Source organism: Rhinoraja longicauda, chromosome 1 (assembly GCF_053455715.1).
Source record: "Rhinoraja longicauda isolate Sanriku21f chromosome 1, sRhiLon1.1, whole genome shotgun sequence".
NCBI classification, from domain to species: domain Eukaryota; kingdom Metazoa; phylum Chordata; class Chondrichthyes; order Rajiformes; family Arhynchobatidae; genus Rhinoraja; species Rhinoraja longicauda.
Window position 1 is genome coordinate 102,022,510 of NC_135953.1, and position 23,429 is coordinate 102,045,938.

The 23,429-nt window shown below is 44.3% G+C and overlaps 1 protein-coding gene across 4 annotated transcripts in view; it reads left to right on the top strand.

Annotated features, from left to right (window-relative positions):
* Positions 1–286: 286 nt before the first annotated feature.
* Positions 287–23,429, top strand: part of npnta (nephronectin a) — a 63,779-nt gene continuing 40,636 nt past the window's right edge. For 2 of the 4 annotated variants that reach the window (XM_078403595.1, XM_078403616.1), the window contains exons 1-4: positions 287–986; positions 5,311–5,408; positions 10,693–10,743; positions 19,218–19,310. In XM_078403595.1, coding sequence (XP_078259721.1) covers positions 907–986; positions 5,311–5,408; positions 10,693–10,743; positions 19,218–19,310 — 322 coding nt within the window. In that variant the 5' untranslated portion in view covers positions 287–906. The remainder of the gene's footprint in view (positions 987–5,310; positions 5,409–10,692; positions 10,744–19,217; positions 19,311–23,429) is intronic. The other 2 variants (XM_078403605.1, XM_078403627.1) reach the window with 1 other exon arrangement.

A 23,429-nucleotide genomic window follows, 5' to 3' on the forward strand; every position in this document is an offset into this window, starting at 1 on the left:
CCTCTCCGACCACGTTGTCCCCCACACCCACCTCTCTCTCGTTCCTGTCATCCTCGTTTCTCTCACTCTCTCTTGTCGTTTATCTTCATATATCTCTCTCTCGTTCTTTTCGCCTGCTACGAGTGAGAACAGCTGTGTCCCGGGCAGAGAGGGTGGGAAGGGCTTGATGTGGGGGGAGTGTGGGAATCGCCCACCTCCCTTCACCACAAGAGATCAGGACTCTCCCACACACACCTCCTTCTCTCAGCGGACTTGTCAGAGTGCAAGCCACCCTCCGCTAGGGGATCTAATCTTCCGCAGATAGAGAGAGAGAGAGAGAGGAGAGAGGAGAGAGGGTGCAAATAGAGAGAGAGAGAGAGAGGGTGCAAATAGAGAAAGAGAGAGAGAGAGAGAGAGAGAGGAGGGTGCACAGAGAGAGAGAGAGAGGAGGGTGCAAATAGAGAAAGAGAGCGAGAGAGAGGGAGAGAGAGAGAAGAGAGAGTGCAAATAGAGAGAGAGAGAGGAGAGAGGGTGCAAATAGATAGAGAGAGAGAGAGAGAGGAGGGTGCAAATAGAGAGAGAGGGAGAGAGAGAGGAGAGGGTGCAAATAGAGAGAGGCGAGAGAGTGCAAATAGAGAGAGAGAAAATAGAGAGAGAGAGAGGGTGGACATAAAGTGAACGCCACGGAATCTCTGAGGAACAGGCAGCCGGCCGGCGCAAGAGCTCGCCCCTGGTTGACTCTTTACATGGTCTCTCGATAGACTGGACATTAACTCCAGTGCCGAAGTCGAGAGAGGGAGAGAGAAAGAGAGAGAGAGAGCGGTGGCGAGGAGATCAGCGAGTTCCCAGCAGCTGCCGTTGGACTAGTTTTAATTTTACCGGGAGAAGAGTTGTGAAGGGGGATCTATCTCCCAAGGGGGAGAGGCCATGCAGGGTTCCGTGGGACATTTGGTGGCCTTGTGCACCTTGTATCTGTGCGCCACAGCTGAGCAGAGCAGCAGCAACAGGTAAGAAGACCAAGAGAGGTTCTTCACTGTGTAATAGTTTCAGAAATTGGAGTCTGCCGCCGCCAATTATCCCCACCCGTGGAAATTAATTCGGTAACATCATTCTTTGTCCACAGAGTATATTGGATTCTACATCTTTAACGCGGTGTCACTCACACCTGCCACTTTTAGCACTGCAGTGCAAGTTGGTGTTTAATTTCATCTCAAAGCATTTAAAAAAAAACCTCCCAAGAACACACCTCGGCATTGCAAATAAATGAAACGTGCGCCCATTCTGAGATGGTTGCGATTAAAGTTTGTTAGACACACAGGCACCGGTTTGCTGTCATGTTAGGGCTTGTGTTATAGCGTGGAGCCTTGGTCGGGGTGTGCAGGAATGTAACAATCCGCCCGCATGTTCTGCCTCATCACGGCGACTCCTTGTGTGAGTGAGGACTGCTAGCACCTCAGGGAATCGACCTGCTCTCTGCCCGGATCACAGACTTGTGGCCAAAATAGACAAATGGTTAAAAACCTGGCTTGGAAGGGGAAAGAAACTACAGGGAAAGCACTTCACCTGAGTTAGATCTTTGAAAGATCCATCCAATGGGTCTCAGAGCTGGGAAGAGTTGAGTTTTGTTGATTGTCATGTGTACCAAGGTACAATGAAAAGCTTTTCAGTTGCATGCTAGCCAGTCAGCGGAAAGACTATACATGATTACAATCGAGCCGTCCACAGTGTACAGGTACAGAATAAAATGAATAATGTATAGTGCAAGATAAATCCAGTAAAGTCTGATTAAATGTGTAGGCAGGGGGTTACAGTTTAAGGATAAGGGGGAAGTCTTTTAGAACCGAGATGAGAAAGTTTTTCTTCACACAGAGAGTGGTGAATCTGTGGAATTCTCTGCCACAGAAGGTAGTTGAGGCCAGTTAATTGGCTATATTTAAGAAGGAGTTAGATGTGGCCCTTGTGGCTAAAGGGATCAGGGGGTATGGAGAGAAGGCAGGTACAGGATACTGAGTTGGATGATCAGCCATGATCATATTGAATGGCGGTGCAGGCTCGAAGGGCCGAATGGCCTACTCCTGCACCTATTTTCTATGTTTCTATGTAGTAAGGAACTGAAGATGCTGGTTTACACCAAAGATAGACACAGCTATTCAGCAGATCAAGCAGCATCTCTGGAGATTAAAGATAGTTCGAAGGGCTCCAAAGAGTGGGAGGTCAGCTCCACTCTCTCTCGCGTGACGTTTCGGGTCGAGACCATTCTTCAGGCTCCACTCGAAATGTCCCATTTCTTCTCTCCAGAGATGCTGCCTGTCCCGCTGAGTTACTCCAGCATTTTGTGTCTATCTTCAGTTTAAACCAGCATCTGCAGTTCCTTCCTACACACAGAACAGTACAGCCCTGGAACACTGGTTACATGTACAATTCTCTAGTTGGTGACAGGATGGCTCAGTTGCCTGATAACAGTTGGGAAGAAACTCTCCCTGAATCTGGATGGGTACGTTTTCACATTTCTGTATCTCTCGCCTGATGAGAGAGTTGGTCATTCAAAACTGTTCTGAAAGAAAGCCTTAATTTTTTTTAGAGAACCTTTTGGTGCCATTTCCAGTGCAGCCAAAGTGCTTTGCAATCAATGAAAAACGCAGCTTGGTCAAAAGAAAGAAACCTGCACCCAGAATCCTAACAGTGGCACAGCTAGTAGACCTGCTGTTTCACAGCGCCGGAGACCTCGGTTCGAACCTGAAGTGCAATCTCATGCCTCACTTTAGACTGTGCTTCTTGTAATAACGGTGAGTCATAGACTCTGGTTACAGACCCCAGTCTGTAAGCAAAGGGGCGGTTCAGTGGTTCAGCTGGTGGAGCTGCTGTCTCACAACACCAGGGTTCGATCCTGACCTCAGGTGCTGTCGGTATGGAGTTGGCATGTTTTCTCTGTAACCACATGGGTTTCGTCCAGGTATCCTGGTTTCCTCCCACATCCCAAAGATGTGTGACTTTGTAGATTAATTGGCCTGTGTAAAATGCCCCGAATGTGTAGGGGAGTGGATGAAAAAGTGGAGTGATATAGAACTAGTGTGAACAGGTGATCGATGGTCGGTGTGGATTCCATACTTTGTTTCCATACTTTATCTTTCTCCATACTTTCTGTTTCCATACTTTATCTTTCAATTAATTGAAACTCCTTCAAGCTTCTTTGGTGTAAAAAACAAACTCCACACTCTTATCCCATATCTGAGCCAGCTGAACTTAAAGCAACTTGAACTTTCAAGATGATGCCAAAACTGCAACTCTTTGATATTGTCTCAGTGAACTATTCATATACCCTATGTACTGAATTAAGGATTGTTCTATGTTATAGTGATACTTTGCTGAACTGTATGCAAAAAAAATAATTTCACTGTAGCTTGGTACATGTGACAATAATGAACCATTGTACCATTATTCAATGTTTCTGTTAGGGGTCAAATTCTCATTCAATTAATGATTTTGCTTCTTCCAGTCTTTCAGGCAACACGTAGCAACTCAATGCATGAAATAAACCTTCCTGCGGGTAACCGGTCTTCATCCATGCCCACCAGCACTGCTTACTAACGTTGCTAACACTTTAAATCTGTTTCCTTTGGTCATCCACCTCCTGTCATTTTCTCATTTTATTATGAAAGAGAAGATAGACACAAAAAGCTGGAGTAACTCAGCGGGACAGACAGCATCTCTGGAGAAAAGGAATGGGTGACGTTTCAGGTCGGAACCCTTCTTCAGGCTGAACGTGACTCACTGCTGCCTGTCCCACTGAGTTACCCCAGCTTTTTGTGTCTATCTTCTGTTTAAACCGGCATCTGCAGTTCCTTCTTACACATTTCGTCTAATTTTATTATAACCCCTCAAAATGTTTGAAGAAGTTACCTAGAAAATGACTTGAGCTGAGTGGTTGCAATCTGCTATGCTTTGCCTGAGAAGCTGAAGTGCTGGAGGAACTCAGTACGTCAGGCAACATTAGTGGAGAGAAAGGACAGGTGATGTTTCAGGTTGAGACCCTTCTTCAGACGAAGTTCCCGATCTGAAGAGAGGTCCAGACCCAAAATGGCACCTGTCCATGTCTCTTCACAGATGCTGCCTGACCTGTTGTGCTCCTCCAGCACTTTATGTAAGGTGCCAGCATTTGTAGTCTTTTATATCTCCGCTGCCTGTGAAAGTCATTGGCTCAGGTGCTCTCACATAGATACCTGAATGAGCTCTTGAATCATCAAGGGCTGGAAGGTTATGTGGGCCATGTGTTGGAAAATGAGATGACTTTGTAGTAAGGAACTGCAGATGCTGGTTTATACCGAAGATAGACACAAAGTAATGGAGTAACTCAGTGGGGTAGACAGCAGCGAGCTATGTTCAGTCTGAAGAAGGGTTCCAACCTGAAACATCATCCATCCATTTTCTTCAGAGATGCTGCCTGACCCGCTGAGTTACTCCAGCACTTTGTGTTTATCTTGGGACAAATAGTTACTTGATTTTAGCATGGACATGGTGGGCCAAAGGTTCTATTTCTGCTTTGTAGAACATGCAGCACAGAGCAGCATAGCAGAGGAACAGGCCATTCAGCCCACTATGTCTGTGCAGACCATGATTCCAATCTAAATGAATCCCATCTGCCTGCACATGCTCTGCATCTCTCCATTCCCTTTCCACTCGTGCGTTTGTCTAAATGTCTCTTAAACATTGTGATTGTATTTGCTTCTGCCACCTTCCCTGGCAGTGCGTCTGGACACCAGGAATCTCTGTGTAAAAAAAAATCTTGTCCTTCACATCTCCTTCAAACTTATTTACTTTCACCTTCAACTTATACCCTCTAGTTTTTTACTCATTTCCACCCTGGGAAAATGGCTAACAAATGGGACTGGCTTAGATGGGGCATCTTGGTTGGCATGACCGAGTTGGCCCAAGGGCCTGTTTCCGTGCTGTATGACTCCATTACCCTGACTATGTACCATATGCCTCTTCTAATTTTATAAACTTCTATCAGGTCTTCCCTCAGTACCTGACGTACCAGATGAAACAATCAGTTAAAGTTTGTGGGGAAAAGGCAGGAGAATGGTGTTGAGAGGGAATGATAGATCAGCCATGATTGAATGGTGGAGTAGGCTCGATGGGCCGAATGGCCTAATTCTTCTAGAAATAAGTTTGCCCATTTGTCCTTATTCTGGATGGAATGTTGTTCTGTGGCTCTAATTGCTGGGGAATAGATTCTCTCTCTCAGCCTCGGTGCTTACAGCTCTTTGGTGCTTGGGTTCCCTCCCTCTCCCTGCAGCCACTGACCTTGTTCTGACCTTGTTCTGCCTTCAGGGTCCGCAAGCAGCGTTCTCTTGGAGGCATGTGCCGCTACGGCGTTCGGACGGACTGCTGCTGGGGATGGAACCGCAGACCCTGGGGCCAGTGCCAACGTGAGTACCACAACCTGCCGGCATGGGCTTTTGCACACGCCTGGGGCATTCATAACACGGAGCTGGGGTTTCTGGCACATGCATCGGGAGCTTTTGCACACAGCTGCATCTTTAATGACAAACACACAGCATTCACTCTCGCCCACAGTTAATTCAGGACGTTTGGGCTTTATGCAAACAATTGGGTATTTTGAAATCAGGAGCTTCTAAGCACTGTTACTGAGGCAATTACACACAACTGGGGTTTCAGAACACCTGGCGAGTTGGACAGTGAAGGGTATTGATCTGCACTGGAGATAGGGCTTTTATGAAATGTTGGGCCATTTGGATGCTGTCAAGGTAGCATATTAATGGACTCTGGAGGAAAGCTTATTGAACATAAATGCCTGCATGCGCACTTGAATTATTAAGGGCGAGAAGGCTATGGGCCATGTGTTGGAAAGTGAGATTAGGGCCGACAGTTACTTGATTTTAGCATGAACAAAGGTACATAATTGAGATTATATTTGGGGAGAGAGCTCTAGATTTTAATGCAGTTGGAGTGAATTTGTGCCAAACTTTGATTTCACACACCCGGAGCCCTGAAGAGCTGAATGCCTGGACTCAGATATTTGACCTTTGGTAACAGTTCATCACTTTGGCCAACCTACACTGTAACACAACTCGCCTGCTCTTGTTCCATATTTGTCAATGATTGCTCAAAAAAAAAAATAGATGATCTTGAAAGTTTTAATTGACCCATGGTTTACACAGCCCCCACATATTCCAACTTTCTGCTATTGTTTGTGTGTAATTATTTCCCTATTTTAATCCAGAATTGGCCAGTTTCAACATTAAAATTATTCCCTCGCTTACCCACCAATCTCAATTGCTACGTCAGAGGTAAGATTTTTTTGCAAATGCTGAGATCAGGTCATTACTCAGGCATCTACAGTAAAGGCAAGTTTATCCACTAAACAGATTTATGGTCTGTCCTCCATGAAACTCCTGCAAATTTCCATCCATTGGGGCATTAAGGAGAATGCAATCTTTCACACACAACCTATTGAATTGTTCAATAGCTACCTGTTTGGCACATGTACCTCGATAAAATGAAATGCTTTGTTGTGGCATACAATCCAGTAAAACCCATAAGCACAATCTTACATAATAAAAGTGTGCAACGATTGTAGTGTAGAAAAATGGTAGATTTCTTCTGAGGCAGTACACAAAGAGTCATCACTTTCTGGCTCCACCTTGTAGCTTTCAAATCGAAACCCAAACCATTTATTTATTACCAAGGTATTCTTCACCACATCTCCCCTCACCTCATCTACTGCATCCGGTGTTCCCAATGTGGGTTCCTGTACATTGGCAAGACCAAGTGTAGACCGTTTTGCTGAACACTTATGCTCAATCCGCCAAGGCCTACTGCACCTTCCAGTTGCTAACCATTTTACCTCCCTTTCCCATTCCCATACTGACCGTTCTATACTGGGCCTCCTCCATTGTCAGAATGAGGCCACGTGCAAACTGGAGGAACAGCACCTCATAGTTTGTTTGGGTAGCTCACAAACCAGCGGTATGAACGCTGTTCCCTAATTTTAGGTAACCTGTACAAACACTCCCCTCTCCCTTCCCCCCATTCCTCCATTAAAAGTCAATTAACCAGTTGCACAGTTCGCACCATTGTCTCCCTCTTGGGATCGCACCATCTATCGCCAACAATGGGCTTACCAGGGAACCACCCTTCCTGATGTCATCTGTTGCCTGCCCTGATTTGTCCTGGTCTTTTCTTGCTTCTAGTTCCTCCCCTGACAATTAGTCTGACGAAGGGTCCCGACATGAAACGTCACTTATCCATCTACTCCAGAGATACTGCCCGACCTGCTGAGTTACGCCAGCATTTTGTGTATTTCTTTATTTATTACCAAGGGCTGATTTTAAACTTGCACTGAGGTATTATATAGCATTTGGGGCTGAAAGACTGGGGCAGGGAAAGTATTTTACTCATTATTCAGTACAGGTTACATATCACTGCAGAAGCTTCTAACATGTGTGGCAAATGGCTGTTCATCCTTCCTCCCAAAGTCCATGTGGAGTTTATATTTGCACTTGCTTGCCTGGTGTTAAGTAAAGTTGCTGAGAGCTTTGACATTCTGCTGGGAATTTACATGTAAGGGGCTGCTTGGACCTGCGCAATCTTGCAAAACCTTCCTGCTGTTATTCCACTCTAAAATGCATACTGTGTCACCTTGAATAGATGGCAGCTGTAATTTTTTAAAGAGGAATATATTTCAAACATTCTTGAAAAGCGCATGCTCCAATGTTCCAGAGGTCAAGTGGTCCAGTGCTACTGAATACAATCGTATGCATCTTCCTCCAAATAAATCAGGCCATGCCTTAATGCCCTGCAGCCAGCACCCAACCCTCTCTCTCAGTCCTGCCAGAGGGATTTGACTGTAACCTATTTGTCTGACTGTAGATGGCGCAGTCTTCATGGTTGCTCCTTGTGACAGACCTGAGGATGGTCTTTAACCTTCTCACATTTGGCCACCTATGACGTTAGAACTCATCAAAACACATCAGAAGCTGCCATGCCTTCAGAGGCTCTGTTCCAGTTTCTAAGGTCTCCCAGTAATAGATGTATACCCAAGGAGAGAAGCAGATTCCCCCAATGATCATTTAAAATATTTGCGCAGTGTGTGATTTGGGGCCTCTGTTCATGTTCATCCTGTGATGTTTTAGACTCAAGCTCCAGTCCCTCCAACAATCCGCAAATTTAAAATCCTTTGGACCTCTCTCTGACCCAATTAATAATGTCAACAGTTGTAAAAAAGATTTCTGGTTAGTCCCGATCCCTGGCTCCACCTCAGTGCCTTGACCTTTTTTTTTCCAGTATTCAAGAGTCAAGAGTTTTTTTATTGTCATATGTTTTGAAACGGAACAAAGTAATTCTTACTTGCAGCAGCACAGCAGATATGTAAATATATTACTCTATAAAACCCATAATAAACAACAAAAAAGGTCAGTGCCTATACATATATATATATAACAAACATACCAATAAATGTACAATAGTAATGCAAAGTCAAAAATAATGTCCCCAAGTTTATATAGTTCGAAGGCCTTTTAGAGGTTGTAGTGTTTAATAGCCTGATGGTTGTAGGGAAAAACCTGATTCCATCTAGAATAATTTTCCACTACATTTGGAGAATGGATTCCAGATCACAGCATAAAAGTCTCCCTTCATTTCATTTGATTCAGACACTTGTTGAGTTAAACATGTGTGGCCTCTGGTGCACTGAACCTTTCAGTGAATGGGACCAGTTTGCCCTTGTTTCATTATCAAACACTTCAGTATTCTCACTATAAAATCCCTCAACTGACTCTGTTCTAACTATTTCCTGATACTAGAAGTTGCTCGCTCCTGTACATGTTCCTGCTATTCTTTCTAATACGTGGTCTCCCGAATTGGGCACAACAATCTAGCTAAACCCAGTTTAGAAAGGTTTAGCGTAACTTTTTTGTTTTTGCATTCTTTGCCTTTATTTAGAGTCATAGACTCATACAGAATGCAAACAGACCCTTCAGCCCAACTTGTCCATGCCGACTAAGATCTCCATCTAAGCTAGTCTCATGTACCTGAATTTGACCCACATTCCTCTAAATCTTTCCTATCTATGTATCTGTTCAAATGTCTTTTAAATGCTGTTATTGTACTTGCCTCAACCACTTCTTCCGGCAGGTCATTCCATATACGTACCACACTCTGTGAAATTGTTGCTCCTCAGATTTCCATTAAATCTTTGCTCTCTCATCTTAAACATGTGTTTTGCAGTTCGTAATTCACCAGTCCTGAGAAAAAGACTCTGTGCATTCACCCTATCTGTGCCCTTCATGATTTTATGCCCTTCCATAAATTAGCCCCCAGTCTCCTAAACAAGGAATAATGTCCTAGCCTGCCCAGAGTCTCCCTACAACTCAAAACCTCGAGACCTCACAACATCCATATTCTCCTAACTCTTTCCAGCTTAATGGCATATTTCCTAGAGCAGGGTGCTATTAAGCAATTTTCAACCTCAGGAATGAGTTCCCAATAATTTGAAACTGATTGTACTTTTGTTAGACAATATGCACTATTGGTACTGCTGCAGGTACTGGTGAAAGATAAAGCAATCATAGTCACAGCCAAATAGTTGGTGGTCAGGCTGGGGAAAGGTGCAGTGGGTTATGTTTTAAAAAAACTTTCAACCTTAGAACTTAATTGGGAAAATCTTACATCAGTGTTTCATTAAACAGGCTCACCCCACTTATGTCTCGAGAGGCAGTAGAAAGTGCATCATAAAATCACACGGCAAAGGTCATTTGATCCATCAGGTTGCAGCTGTCTTTATGGAAGAATGGCCTTGTCCCACTCCCTGCTCCTTTACCACAGGCCTTTATATCGGGGTGATCACTGGCGACAGTTCATTGGCCTTATTGCACAAGAGACAGGGGTCCTGTCGAAGTTTTTAAATGTTTTCACTGAGATGTGCATTATTCAGACTTCATTGCTCAAAGGTTTGCCCAGTCATCCACATGCAATGATCACCAGTGCAATAAGCTCAGAACTAGTTTGATTGATATTGGCCTTCTACTTTCACACATAAAGTCCTTTCGCTATTTATTTTCAAGATTGGGTTTTTTTAAATTAATTAAAAAAACCCACATTCTTCCTTTTATAAAATCTAGCCCAATAAAAAACAAGAAAGTTCAACACCAACACCAACAAAAAATACTATTCATGATAAAATTATTGCAATGGGTTGTTCTAAAAGCTATTTTTTAGTATATTTTTATTTTTACAAAATATTTTTACAGTATATTTGCAGGCTGAAATTGCAAAATTAGAGTCCCTTACATCTTCTCGACAACACATACACTTACTCTAACTGACTCCTGTTATCAATGAGAATCAGAGATTCAGTTGCAGTCTTGGCGAACGCTAAACGACCTGCCCTCCTCACCAGACTAAGAAGGCAAATGGAGAGGAACGTGTACAGTTCTCCCCCTTGTACCTCTCACTCATTAATGCAAACAGTTCCCGCTGAGTGAACAGGGTGGTCTTGACCAGCACCAAAACAATTGTGACCCATGCTATGTGTTTTAGAGAATTTTTAATAGTGGTTCTGTATCTGTGTGCGTCCGGGTGAATGTGTGTATGTGTTTGTGTTTCTATGTGTTTCGGAATGTGGCTTATTGCCACAATCAAGTCCAACCACCTAAAAAGGCTCCGGAAATTCTCTGGATATTTGTTTTCCAGCTTTCGTCCCGTTTTTGCAGAGAATATGCCAAGTAACGTACCCTCGGAAAGGTTAGCTTAACATATTTCTTACAATAATCTTGTTAATTTGTGGCTTAAAGGCAGGGTATGTGGAGCATCGAGTAATCTGAATGTCAGGTGTGAGCTTTGGTTCAGTGGTAGTGCTCCCACTTCTGTCAGCGGATTGTGGATTCATGTCCCACTCCTCAGCCTTGAGCACATCTTCTACCTTGGCGCAGTTTAATAGCGTTGAAGGAAAGCAGCCCTGTTGGAGATGCCGACTTCTGGCCGTTGAATCCAACCCTGTCTACGTTCTGAGGTGGACATCCAAAAAAAATCCTGAAAACACTATCAAAGAAGGGCAAGCATTCCCCAAGGTGTCCTGTAAAAAAATTATCCCTTGACTAATCTTATCAAATCAGGTAATCTAGTTTGTTGACTGTGGGACTTTACTGTGCACAAATTGTCTACTGTGTTTACCTCAGTAAACTTCATATGCACTTTACTGGGGTAAAATGTTTGCTTGATATTCTTGCTATTCATTGCAAAATCGTTTCTTTTTTATCCCGAGATGTGGACTGAGCGATGACAGTGGGCACTTCTTATTCTGTGGTAATGACTGTTCTGCGATCCTAGAGAAAGCAGCACCGTGCCATGCTATTTGGCATGGAACTCCCTACATTATACTCACAAAAGGCACGCCGTTAGCAATGAGTTATAAAAGTCTGCGCTTTTATAGGATCAACAGTGATGATTTAAAACGAATGCGGGCATCTTAACAGTGGGATCTCTCTCGTAGCTCTTCTGTCAACACTGCTCTGAATCCCTGGCCCTAGCTGTTACTCCTTGAAGCCTGTTGCCATTCACAGTGCAATGTTCGAGTGACTGTGAGACGGGTGAATTAAATCCATCCTGTGAATATATTTAAAAAATTCATTGTACTGTTTAAAAAAAAGAACAATTCTGATGAACATTTGCCTACCACTATGCAGTCTCTGAGTTTCCATAAATATTTATCTCCACTGATTTATGACATTAGAAGTGCTTTAGATGACTGTGTTATACTTCAGTGATGGGAAGCTTTATATAGTAGGAACCTTGTATTAAAAGGTCATAGTATCTTTAGCCTGTGAGAGTTCTAATGATTTCTGTAAGGGCAAGTTACAAGTGTACATATGGAGTGAAGCAGTGTGCATTTCTTACCGTCTTCGCCTATTCACCCAGGTCACGTCAAAAGGAAATTAGATAATCTCCCTTCTTTATCATGTGTTAGGAGTGTGAGATTGGGAAACGTGGAAAGATTGGCACAAAGGGGCAGGCATAGGACAGTGTTAATAGTAAGCATTTGTTTAAATTCATGTGTTGGTCATGGTGTACAATTATTTTAAATCTTAAAACAGAAACAAAACCACTCAAAATGAAGTTGAGGCCAAAATATGAAACTTGTTTTCCACTGAGTTGTCAAACATTGCCAGGAAGGATGTGTAAAAAAACGGGAGCCTCTAAAACCAAGAGATGCCTGTCCTTCTCAAGTGAATAGGTGCTTCAGAAGACAGTGTTGACACACTGTTGAGGGCGACACAGTAGTGCAGCTGGTAGAGCTGCTGGCTCACAGCATCAGAGACCCGGATTTGATCCTGACCTCGGGTGCTGTCTGTGTGGAGTTTGCACGTTCTCCCTATGACCACGTGGGTTTCCTCCTGGTGCTCCAGTTTCCTCTCACATCCCAGAGACGTGTGTGTTTGTAGGTTTATTGGCCTCTATAAATTGCACCTAGTGGGTAGGGTGTGGAAGCAAAAGTGAGATAACATAGAACTAGGGCGATCAATGGTCGGCGTGGACTCGGTGAGCCGAAGGGCCTGTTTCCGTGCTGTATCTCTAAACTAAACAAAACATTCCGGGTGAGCTGCCTGCTGAACCTTTGTAACGCAAATAAACCAAATGTAAGAACAATCTGAGAGAATCTGCTGTACCATTTTATAAATGAAAACCTCTCATTAGTTTGAGGTCTATTTTCCATGATTCAGACATAAGAGACTGAATAAACGTGAGGTTAGACCACCGGTTAGAAAATCCTGAACATAAGCAATGGCTTTTAAAGCAACAAAATGGCCCTGGCAGACCCATTGTTTCTGCCTGCTCCTGTCCCATAGAAATGATTTCCACATACCTCGACTCCATCCTATCCCCCCAGGTCCAATCTCTCCCAACTTATGTCCAAGATATCTCACATGCCCTTTGTCTCTTTAATGACTTCCTCTTTACGAGCCCCCACTCCCTCATCTTTACTATGGGCGTTCGGTCACTCTACACCATCCCCCACCAGGAAGGCCTTAAAGACCTCCGTTTCTTCCTTGACCGCAGAACCATCCAATTTCCCTCTACTAACATTCTACTCCACCTAGCGGAGCTGGTCATCACCCTCAACAACTTCTCCTTTGACTCCGCCCACTTCCTCCAAGTGCAAGGCGTAGCTATGGGCACCCGCATGGGCCCCAGCTATGCCTGCCTCTTTGTAGGGTACGTTGAACAATCCCTGTTCCAGGTGTACACTGGCCCTATCCCCGAACTCTATCTCCTTTACATTGATGACTGCATCGGTGCCTCCTCCTACACCCATGCAGAACTCATGGACGTCATCAACTTCACCACCAATTTTCATCCTGCACTCAAATTTACGGACCATCTCCCGACACCTCCCTCCCCTTTATTGATCTCACAGTCTCCATCATAAGAAATAGACTATTGACTGACGTCTATTATAAACCCACTGACTCCCACAAGTATCTTGACTACACTTCTTCCCACCCTGCTTCCTGCAAAGGCCCCTACTCCCAATTCCTCCGTCTATGCCGCATCTGCGCCCAAGATCAGGTGTTCCATACTAGAACATCCGAGATGTCCTCATTCTTTAGGGAACGGGGGTTCCCCTCTCCCATCATAGATGAGGCTCTTACTCATGTCTCCTCGGTACCCTGCAGCTCCGCCCTTGCTCCCCCCCCCCAAGTTGCAACAGAGACAGAGTCCCCCTGGTCCTTACCTTCCTCCCTATCAGGCGTCGCATACAACACTTAATCCTCCAACGGGATCCCACAAATAGCCACATTTTCCCATCTCCACCCCTTTCCGCCTTCTGCAGAGATCGTTCCCTCCGCAACTCCCTGGTTAACTGATCCCTTCCCACCCAAACCACCCCCTCCCCAGGTACCTTCCCCTGCAATCGCAGAAGATGCAACACCTGTCCCTATACCTCCTCCCTCGACTCTGTCGGGGACCCCGACAATCCTTTCAGGTTAGGCAGAGGTTCACTTGCACCTCCTCCAACCTCATCTACTGTATCCGTTGTTCAAGATGTGGACTCTTATACATCGGCGAGACCAAACGCAGACTGGGCGATCGTTTTGCGGAACACCTTCGCTCAGCCCGCGTGAACCAACCTGATCTCCCGATTGCTGGACACTTTAATTCTCCTTCCCATTCCCACACAGACATTTCTGTCCTCGGTTTCGTCCATTGTCTGAGTGAGGCTAAACGCAAACTGGAGGAACAGCATCTCATATTTCGCTTGGGCAGCTTACAGCCCAGTGGTATGAATATTGATTTCAGGTAGCACTGGCATTCCCTCTCTCTCCATCCCTCCCCAACCCAAGTCCAACCCAAGCTTCTCATTTTCACGCTACAGACAGCTAACAATAGCCTGTTTCCTTTATCATCGTTACTTTTTTGCATATCTTTCACTCATTGTTCTTTATCTCTCCAGATCACCGTCTGTATCTCTTGTTTCCCTTACCCTTAACCAGTCTGACGAAGGGTCTCGACCGAATCGTCACCCATTCCTTCTCTCCAGAGATGCTACCTGTCCCGCTGAGTTACTCCAGGTTTTTGTGTCTATCTTCGGCTTAAACCAACATCTGCAGTTCCTTCTTACACAAAAGGAATTGAAACACTAGAAACAAGGAACTGCAGAAGCTGGTCTACGAAAGAAGACACAAAGTGCTGGAGTAACTCAGCAGCTCAGGGCAGCACCTCTGGGGAACATGATTTGGTGATGTTTCTTCCCTCTTCCCCTCCAATCAGTCTGAAGAAGAGTCTCAGCCTGAATGTCACCTATCCATGTTCTCCACAGATGCTGTCTGACCCGGTGAGTTACTCCAGCACTTTGTGTCTTCATCCGAACACTATCCAATTCTCTCACCCAAACTCTCTTGATCTCTGATAAATCCATCAATGGGTTTGTACTCAAGGATGTTCTGGAGTAAACCATTACCTATTTTTGTCCATTGAATTTTACACTTTTGGGGGATTCAGTCTCACAAGGAAAGGCAGTTCACAGCTCTTCACCTGGTTCACGGGTATTAACAGGATTCAACTGAAGAGTTGTTCCTCGTTCTTGTTTGTCCACATACATTAGTGGTCACCATCAGCCAGTGCGACTGGATAGCAATCAGAAGCTAGAAACACTGCCCGCAATCCAGTGATACTGAGGTACTCTTATCATCATTCCAAGTAAAATCAATGAACCCAGTACCAATGATCTTTCCAAGGGGGAAGGAACCAGATATAATTCAGAATTTAAGTCTGAGTTCATTGATGAACTTGCACTTGTTCTGATATAAGAGGATAACGATAACTGGTAATTATTAACACTGCAGAGCTAATGATTAGGGAAGCTTTGTCAGAGGTGCCGACTTCTTGTTGTAAATCCCTTGGTTCGTAGCTTCATAGAGCACAGAACAGGCCCTTCAGCCCACAGAGTCTGTACCAACCGTCAAGTAATCCTACACTTATCCTGTTGTACTCTTCCTATATTTCCATCAACACCTGCCAGATTCTGCCATCCACTTACACATAAAGGGTAATTTACCGTGGCTAATTAACCAACCAACAGGTCTTTGAGATGTGGTAAGAAACAAGAGTGCCATTGTTATTTTAGACTTTAGAGTTACAGTTTGGAAACACGCCCTTCAGCCCACCAAGTACGTGCCGACAAGTGATTACTCTGTATACTTACACTTTCCTACACACTCGGGGCAAATACAATTTATGCTGAAGCCAATTAACCTACAAACCTGTACGTCTTTGGAATGTTAGAGGAAACTGGAGCACCCGGTGAAAACCTAAGTGGTCACGGGGAAAACGTACAAACTCTGTACAGCCAGCGCCCATAGTCAGGATCGAACCCGGGTGTCCGGCGCTGTAAGGCAGCAACTCTACCGCTGTGGCGCCCTTGTTTATCCCCTTTGTTTTTCACAAGAAGAAAAGGGTACCTGCACTTGATGAAGTGCATATAACATTTTTGCAATGTTAAAAATGCCATGTATAAAAGGCAGCTGTTTTTCCCTCTCATAGATTGCACACTAGATTATTTTAATGTGTTTGCATTGGCCTCCCAATAAATTATTCCATTATAATGAAATCATTAACCCTCACTAAAGTGTGGTTTCCAGCAAACTCTGACAATCCTCTTGCATACCTAGTGGTGACTGCTCTTCAATAGTCAAAAGGATTGGAAAATTAATGTAGAGGGGAAGCAGAGCCAAGCCCAATACAAGGTTCATCTAAGTCCTGAGATCACCCAACACAAACTAAAGAGCAATTATTTCCCCTTCTTATAAACAAACTAAATGAGCTTTGAGCTGTTGTTTGTTCTGGTTGTGATTAGAGTTCTTTCACGATCACTAATAGACCCTGTACCGCAATGAAAGAACAAATTGTATGTTCTGTCGGCATTTACTTCCGCAGCTACTATTGTGAAGTAAGATATAAGATTACTGGGGATCAAGTCTAGAAAATGCTCAAGGATTTCGATGGTGGCGCAGCGGTAGACTCGCTGCCTTACAGCACCAGAGAGCCGGGTTCGATCCTGACTATGGGTGCAGTCTTACAGGGTTTGTACATTCTCCCTGTGACCATGTGGGCCTCCTCCAGGTTTCCTCCCACATTCCAAAGACGCACAGGTTTGTAGGTTACTTGGCTTCTGTAAATTGTCTCCAGTGTGTAGGATACTGCTAGTGTACGGGGTGATGGCTGGTCAGCACGGAGTCAGTGGGATGGAGGGTCAGTTTCCACACTGTATCTCTAAAGTCTAAAGCCTAAAAGTCTGAAGATTTCAATCTTTCATTCTGTTCTTTCCCATTCTGGTGAAACATGTTATTGTTGAATATTTCTCGCAGAATGCTCCCAGTTTATCTACTCTGGCTCTTATTATCAGGTGTGTCCCTGTCCATGCCTCTGGAACGTAGTCCCACTCTGAACGTTGCCCTTTCTTAGCCAAAGAAAAACATAAAGTGCTGGAGTAACTCAGCGCGCCAGGCAGCATCTCTGGAAGACATGGATAGATGACATTTTGGGTCGGGACCCTTCTTCAGACTAATTGTAGTGGGGAGAGAAAGCTGGAAAAGAGAGGTCGGGGTGGGACAAAATCCTGGCAAGTGATAGGTGGATACTCGTGGGGGTAGATTTGACTGGCAGATCGGTGGACAAAGGCTAGAGATGAAAAGGAGACAAAAGGGTGTCAGATAAGGAACGAAAAGGAGGGAAATGTAAAACCCGAAGGAAATGTGAAAACATAGAAACATAGAAAATAGGTGCAGGAGGAGGCCATTTGGCCCTTCGAGCCAGCACCGCCATTCATTGTGATCATGGCTGATCATCCACAATCAGTAACCTGTGCCTGCAGTGGAGGCCAATTCACTGGATGAATTTAATTTGTGCACCACCATCTCCACAAGAGACCATGGGTTGGTAATGGTTAATCTTCTTTCCCAGTCTTTCCCTGATTCCTTTGGAATTCCTCACTTTCCAACTCTTATGTCTCCAAGGAGACATTTACCCATTCTAGCTTTACTAGGATGGTCTATCATCCATCACCTCACCAATTGTTTGGCCCGGGGATGCATTGTCACCTTGTCCAGCAGGAAATAATTGGAAAGTGATCAACAGCTCAAAGCGTCTGAAGAAGGGTCTCGACCTGAAACGTCACCCAATCTTTCTCTCTAGAGATGCTGCCTGCCCCGCTGATTTACTCCAGAGTTTTGTGTCCATCTTCAATGTAAACCAGGTTCTGCGGTTCCTTACTACACAGCACAACCCTCTGCCTCATTCACTTAGCACAGTGCACGCACCTCTCCAACTAACCCCATGTGAGGGCCACTGAGGCCAGTTGGTATCCCTGCTCTAGCTGGGGCTGGCTAACTTCAGCGACGATCAAGGACCAAGCCTCTCCTGCTCCAAGGAAAGACACAAAATGCTGGAGTAACTCAGCGGGTCAGGCAGCATCTCTGGAGAACATGGATAGATGGCTTTTCAAGTTGGGACTCTTCTTCCTTGCGTCTGAAGAAGAGGCCTGACTCAAAACATTACCTATCCATGTTCTCCAGGGATGCTGCCTGACCCATTGAGTTACTCCTGCATTCTGTATCTTTCCCCGGCAAACCAGCTTCTGCAGTTCTTTGCTTCTCCCTTTCCTGCTCTATGTGATCCTGGACCACTCCCAACTGTATTCAGCTTACAGGAACTCAACATCACGGTGGTATTGTAAGAAACTTTATTCATGTGTTAAGGTAAGTTGGTTAAAAGCAGAAAGTGAAGAACCAGGTTCTGAGCGTAAGTCAGAGGAAAGTTAGTGGACTGAGGAAATAGCTCAAACATTGCAAGTACCAAATTGTCCCATTACTCAGAACGCCATGTCCAAATTCACCATTTTTTCTCCATTTCGAAGTGAATCTCGAGTTTTATATTGCAGATGCAGTTTACAACCCTAACCTCATCCAATGCCACCTGTGGCACCTCTGTTTGGCTGTAGTAACACTTCAAAGGTGCATGTGTTATTGCAGGAGCTGGAAGCAGATGCCCATTTTGCAGTGAGAAGCCCTTGGTGACACATGCCTTTCAATGATGACTGAGACAAGGTCAGGGGAAGGCATGTGAGGCCTCAGCCCAAGCACACTGCATGCTCAAATCCTCAGTGTGTGTGTTGGTTTTTGGTTGAATAACAGTCCTGGTGCTTGTCATATGGAAGAACATGTCTTTTAATACTTGTTTGTTCATGCTTGGCTCCTGCATTCATTGTTTGTTCCTGATTGCTCAAGAAATTGGATGGTGAGCTTTCTTGGTTGAGCAGATCAATTTAAAGGAGGGTCAAGTCAGGCACTGCTGGAGTTACGGATAATCCAGATTGGAAAAGCCTTAAAATGCAAGATTTTAAAAAAAAGTGAATCCAATGGTTTCAATGTCACCATTATTGATCTATGTATATGTTTTATCTAATCTTGCATCGACAAACATTGTCTATCAAAGTCAAAGTCCTTGTGAGTAAAGCAATAAGTGAATTAGAAATCTAGTTCCAAAGATGTCTTCTTGCAATAGAACTGTGGTGTGCTGGATTGGACCGTAGAACTTAATTTACTAAAGCAGAATCCTTCTTGATCAGGAAAAGCTAAGTCAACAGCAAAGTGCTTGCTGGGCTAATGAAGCTGGTGTTTAGTCTGTTTTAAGCGTTGATATGTTTGTTCTGCTCTTTCCAGCTGTGTGCCAACATGGATGCAAACACGGAGTGTGTGTGGGACCAAACAGATGCAAGTGCTATCCAGGCTACACGGGCAAAACATGCAATCAAGGTAAGAACAAGATTACCGAGGTACGGCCAAAAGCTTTTGTTTGCATGCTATCCAGTCAAAGAAAACTATACATGGTTACAATCAAGCCGTCCACAGTGTAGAGATACAGCATAAAGGGTATATTATTTTGTGCACGATAAAGTCCGGTGAAGTCCGAATAAACATAATTTAAAGGTCTCCAATGAGGTAGATGGGAGGTCAGGAACGCACTCTAGCTGATGGGAGGGCTGTTCAGTTGCCTGATAACAGCTGGGAAGAAACTATCCCCGAATCTGGACTCCTGGAGGTGTGCATTTTCTAACTTCTGCCCCTCTTGCCTGATGAGAGGGGCAAGAAGAGGGAGTGTGTGGGGTGAGACTGTTCCTTGATTTTGCTGGCGGCCTTGCTGAGGCAACATGAAGTGTAAACAATGGTCCATCTATTCTTATTAATGTCTCTTGGAGGCACCTTTGTTAATTCAGAAATATTGAAACTTGTGTGAATAATGAATAATGCGAAGAACCAGTCTCCAGATCACAACAGAATTTCCCATTGCTTTCCCATGGAGAAACTGTGTATGAATTTAGCAATAGTTTGTTCTGTCCGATAAAAAAATATGAATTCATACACAAAATAGGCAAAAATCTTAGATATACCAAACAATAATCACATATACTGGAACATAAATGTTCCTATTGTCTATTGGGAATACATGTGCTGGTGATGCAAGGGTTTAAACTAGATTGGCAGGGGGTGGGATCTTGTGCAGGACGGAGGCACGTGAGAGGCTAGAAGTTGGCATGGAGGGTGGAGTGGGAAAGGTTAGTGGACAGAGTAGGCAGGTGAAAGACGGAGAGAGAGGAAAGAGGCTTGGTTTAAACTGTACGTATTTTAATGCAAGGGGCCTGACGGGTAAGGCAGATGAGCTTAGGGCATGGATAGGTACGAGCGACTGGGACGTTGTAGTCATGACTGAAACCTGGTTAAGGGAGGGGCAGGACTGGCAGCTCAATGTTCCGGGGTACAGGAGCTAAAGGAGAGACAGGGGTGTGGGAAAAAGAGGAGGGAGGTTTGCATTGTTGGTTAAAGAGGATGTCACGGCTGTGTTCAGAGGTGACATTACGGACGGTTTGTCTAATGAGGCTATATGGGTGGAGCTAAGGAACAAGAAAGGGATGATCACTTTGTTGGGGGTGTACTACAGACCCCCGAATAGTCAACGGGAATTAGAAGAACAAATGTGCCGGGAGATTGCAGACAGCTGCAGGTCAAATATGGTTGTTGTGGTAGGTGGTTTTAACTTTCCCAATATAGACAGGGAAAATCATAGCGTGAGGGGTTCAGATGGGGTGCAATTCCTCAAAGGTGTTCAGGAGTGTTTTCTTAAGCTGTATGTGGAGGCACCCACATGTGAGAGGGCAATGCTGGATCTAGTATTGGGAAACTGGGAATGGCAAGTTAATGATGTGTGGGTGGAGGAGCCTTTTGGGACCAGTGACCACAGTTCGTTTAGGTTTAAGATAGTTATGGATAGGGACGGAGAGGGTCTACGTGTTAAAATGCTCAGCTAGGGTTAGGCCAACTTTGAGGGTATGAGAGTAGGTCTCGCTCAAGTTGACTGGAGCAGGTTATTAGAGGGGAAAGGAACTTCGGCAAAGTGGGATGTTTTTAAAAGTGTACTGAAGAAAGCTCAGGATATGTACGTCCTCGTTAGAATGAAGGGCAAAGCAGGCAAACGTAAGGAAGCTTGGCTGATGAGGGAAATTGAGAAGCGATGGGAAATTGAGACATTAGTCAAAAACAAGAAGGATGCATGGGACAGGTATAGGCAGCTGGGATCAAGTGCATCCCTGGAGCAGTTTCGGGAACTAAGGAGTAAACTAAAAAAGGAAATCAGAAGGGCAAAAAGGGGCCAGGAGATAGTTCTGGTGGGTAGCATTAAGGACAATCACAAAAGATTTTATAAATACATAAGGGGGGAAAGGGTAACTAAAGAGAGAGTGGGACCTCTCAGGAATCAAAGCGGTCACCTCTGTGTGGAGCCACAGGAGATGGACAAGGTCCTAAATGAGTATTTCTCCTCTGTATTTACCGAGGAGAAAGACAGTAGGACGGAGGAAATTGGAGCAGTCACTGGGAGTGTCTTGAGAGCAGTCAGGGTTACTGTCGAAGAAGTACTGAAGGGACAGTCTTGTTTGAAGGTAGACAAATCTCCAGGGCCTGATCGGATATATCTGAGGACATTGTGGCAAACTAGAGAGGAAATTGCGGGAGCCCTGGTTGAAATTTACGAGTCATCCTTAAATAGAGGAGAGGTGCCGGAACACTAAGACTTGACATCTGAACTAGGAAAAATAGTTGTATTGTTCAGATTCTGCAGGTTTTATCTTTCAATATCCTGTTGCCACTTCCTACAACGCACCAGAGATTAAAACACGTTAAAAGAAGTCAAAATCGTGGGACATGTTAAGATTCAAAAATACAATATTTGCACATTTCCTTTTTAATTTTTTCGTTCAATAAAAGAACTCCTTCCCCGCATCAACTTAAAGGTCATGTTTTTGGAGAGAAGCCTGAATTTATTTTTCCTAGCAAGATTCAAAAGATCTTTTCTCATAATACTTGAAAACTTAAATACTTAGACATTCAATTTACTGGCTGTATCGAGCTAACACTAACTTTTCCTTTTGACATTGATGTGTACAAAACGAGATTCTTTCCAGGATTCTGCTGGAGCATGTCCTTTTCAGTAAACCATGAGTCTATTTAAAAGTGATTCATTACGGAAAGTTGGAGCAGCTTAGAGTCATTGAGTCATATCATATCATATCATATCATATATATACAGCCGGAAACAGGCCTTTTCGGCCCACCAAGTCCGTGCCGCCCAGCGATCCCCGTACATTAACACTATCCTACACCCACTAGGGACAATTTTTACATTTACCCAGCCAATTAACCTACAAACCTGTACGTCTTTGGAGTGTGGGAGGAAACCGAAGATCTCGGAGAAAACCCACGCAGGTCACGGGGAGAACGTACAAACTCCTTACAGTGCAGCACCCGTAGTCAGGATCGAACCTGAGTCTCCGGCGCTGCATTCGCTGTAAAGCAGCAACTCTACCGCTGCGCTACCGTGCCGCCCATACAACACGGAAGCAGATCCTTCGGCCCGACTTGACCACGTTATCCAAGATGCCCCATCTGTACTCGTTCCAATTGTCCACGTTTGGCCCATATCCTACTAAACCTTTGCTAGCCTGTCCAAATGTCTTTTAAATGTTATTATATTACATGCCTCAACTACCTCATCTGGCAGCTCATTCCATATATCCACCACCCTTAGTGTGAAAAAGTTGCCTCTCGGGCACATATTCAATCTTTCCCCTCTCATCTTAAACTTATGTCCTCTGGTTCTTGATTATCCTACTCTAGGTAAACAACTGCATTCACCCCATCTATTCCCCTCATGATCTTATATACCTCTATAAGATCACCCCTCATCCTTCTGTGCTCCACAGAATAAAGTCCTAGCCTGCCCAACCTCTCCCTATAACCCAGGCCCTCAAGTCCTGGCAATATCCTCCTAAAAATGCACGTTGAATAAATGAGTAGGAAGCTGTAGGGATTTGAACCTGACCAATTGGAGAAATAAGCTGTTAGTTTCTAACTCCTTTGCCACTAAAAGATGCAACTGGTTGCCTGAAAGCAGCTGGAAAGAGGGCTTTGTTGTGAGATTTGGTGCTGCTTCAGAGTAATATTTCTGAACAGTGTGGGGCAAAAGCATTGGTGAAAATGCAGGTGGACTGTAAAATGCTGAGTCCCTTTATAGTTTAGTTTAGTTTATTGTCACGTGTACCGAGCTACAATGAAAAGCTTTTGTTATGTGCTAACCAGTCAGAGGAAAGACAATACATGATTACAATTGATCCATCCACAGAGTACAGATACATGATCAATGGAATAACGTGAATTGTATTTGATATTATTAAACGAAAAAGCAATAAGGGAACTGGATATTCAAAGGAAGTTAGGTAATGTTTTGCCTTTTGCCGTTACATTAAAACGAGGACGGAACGGAAATTTCTTTAACTGTTTTCTTCCCGGTAGAAGACTATTGAGTATCTTTTTCTTTCATGC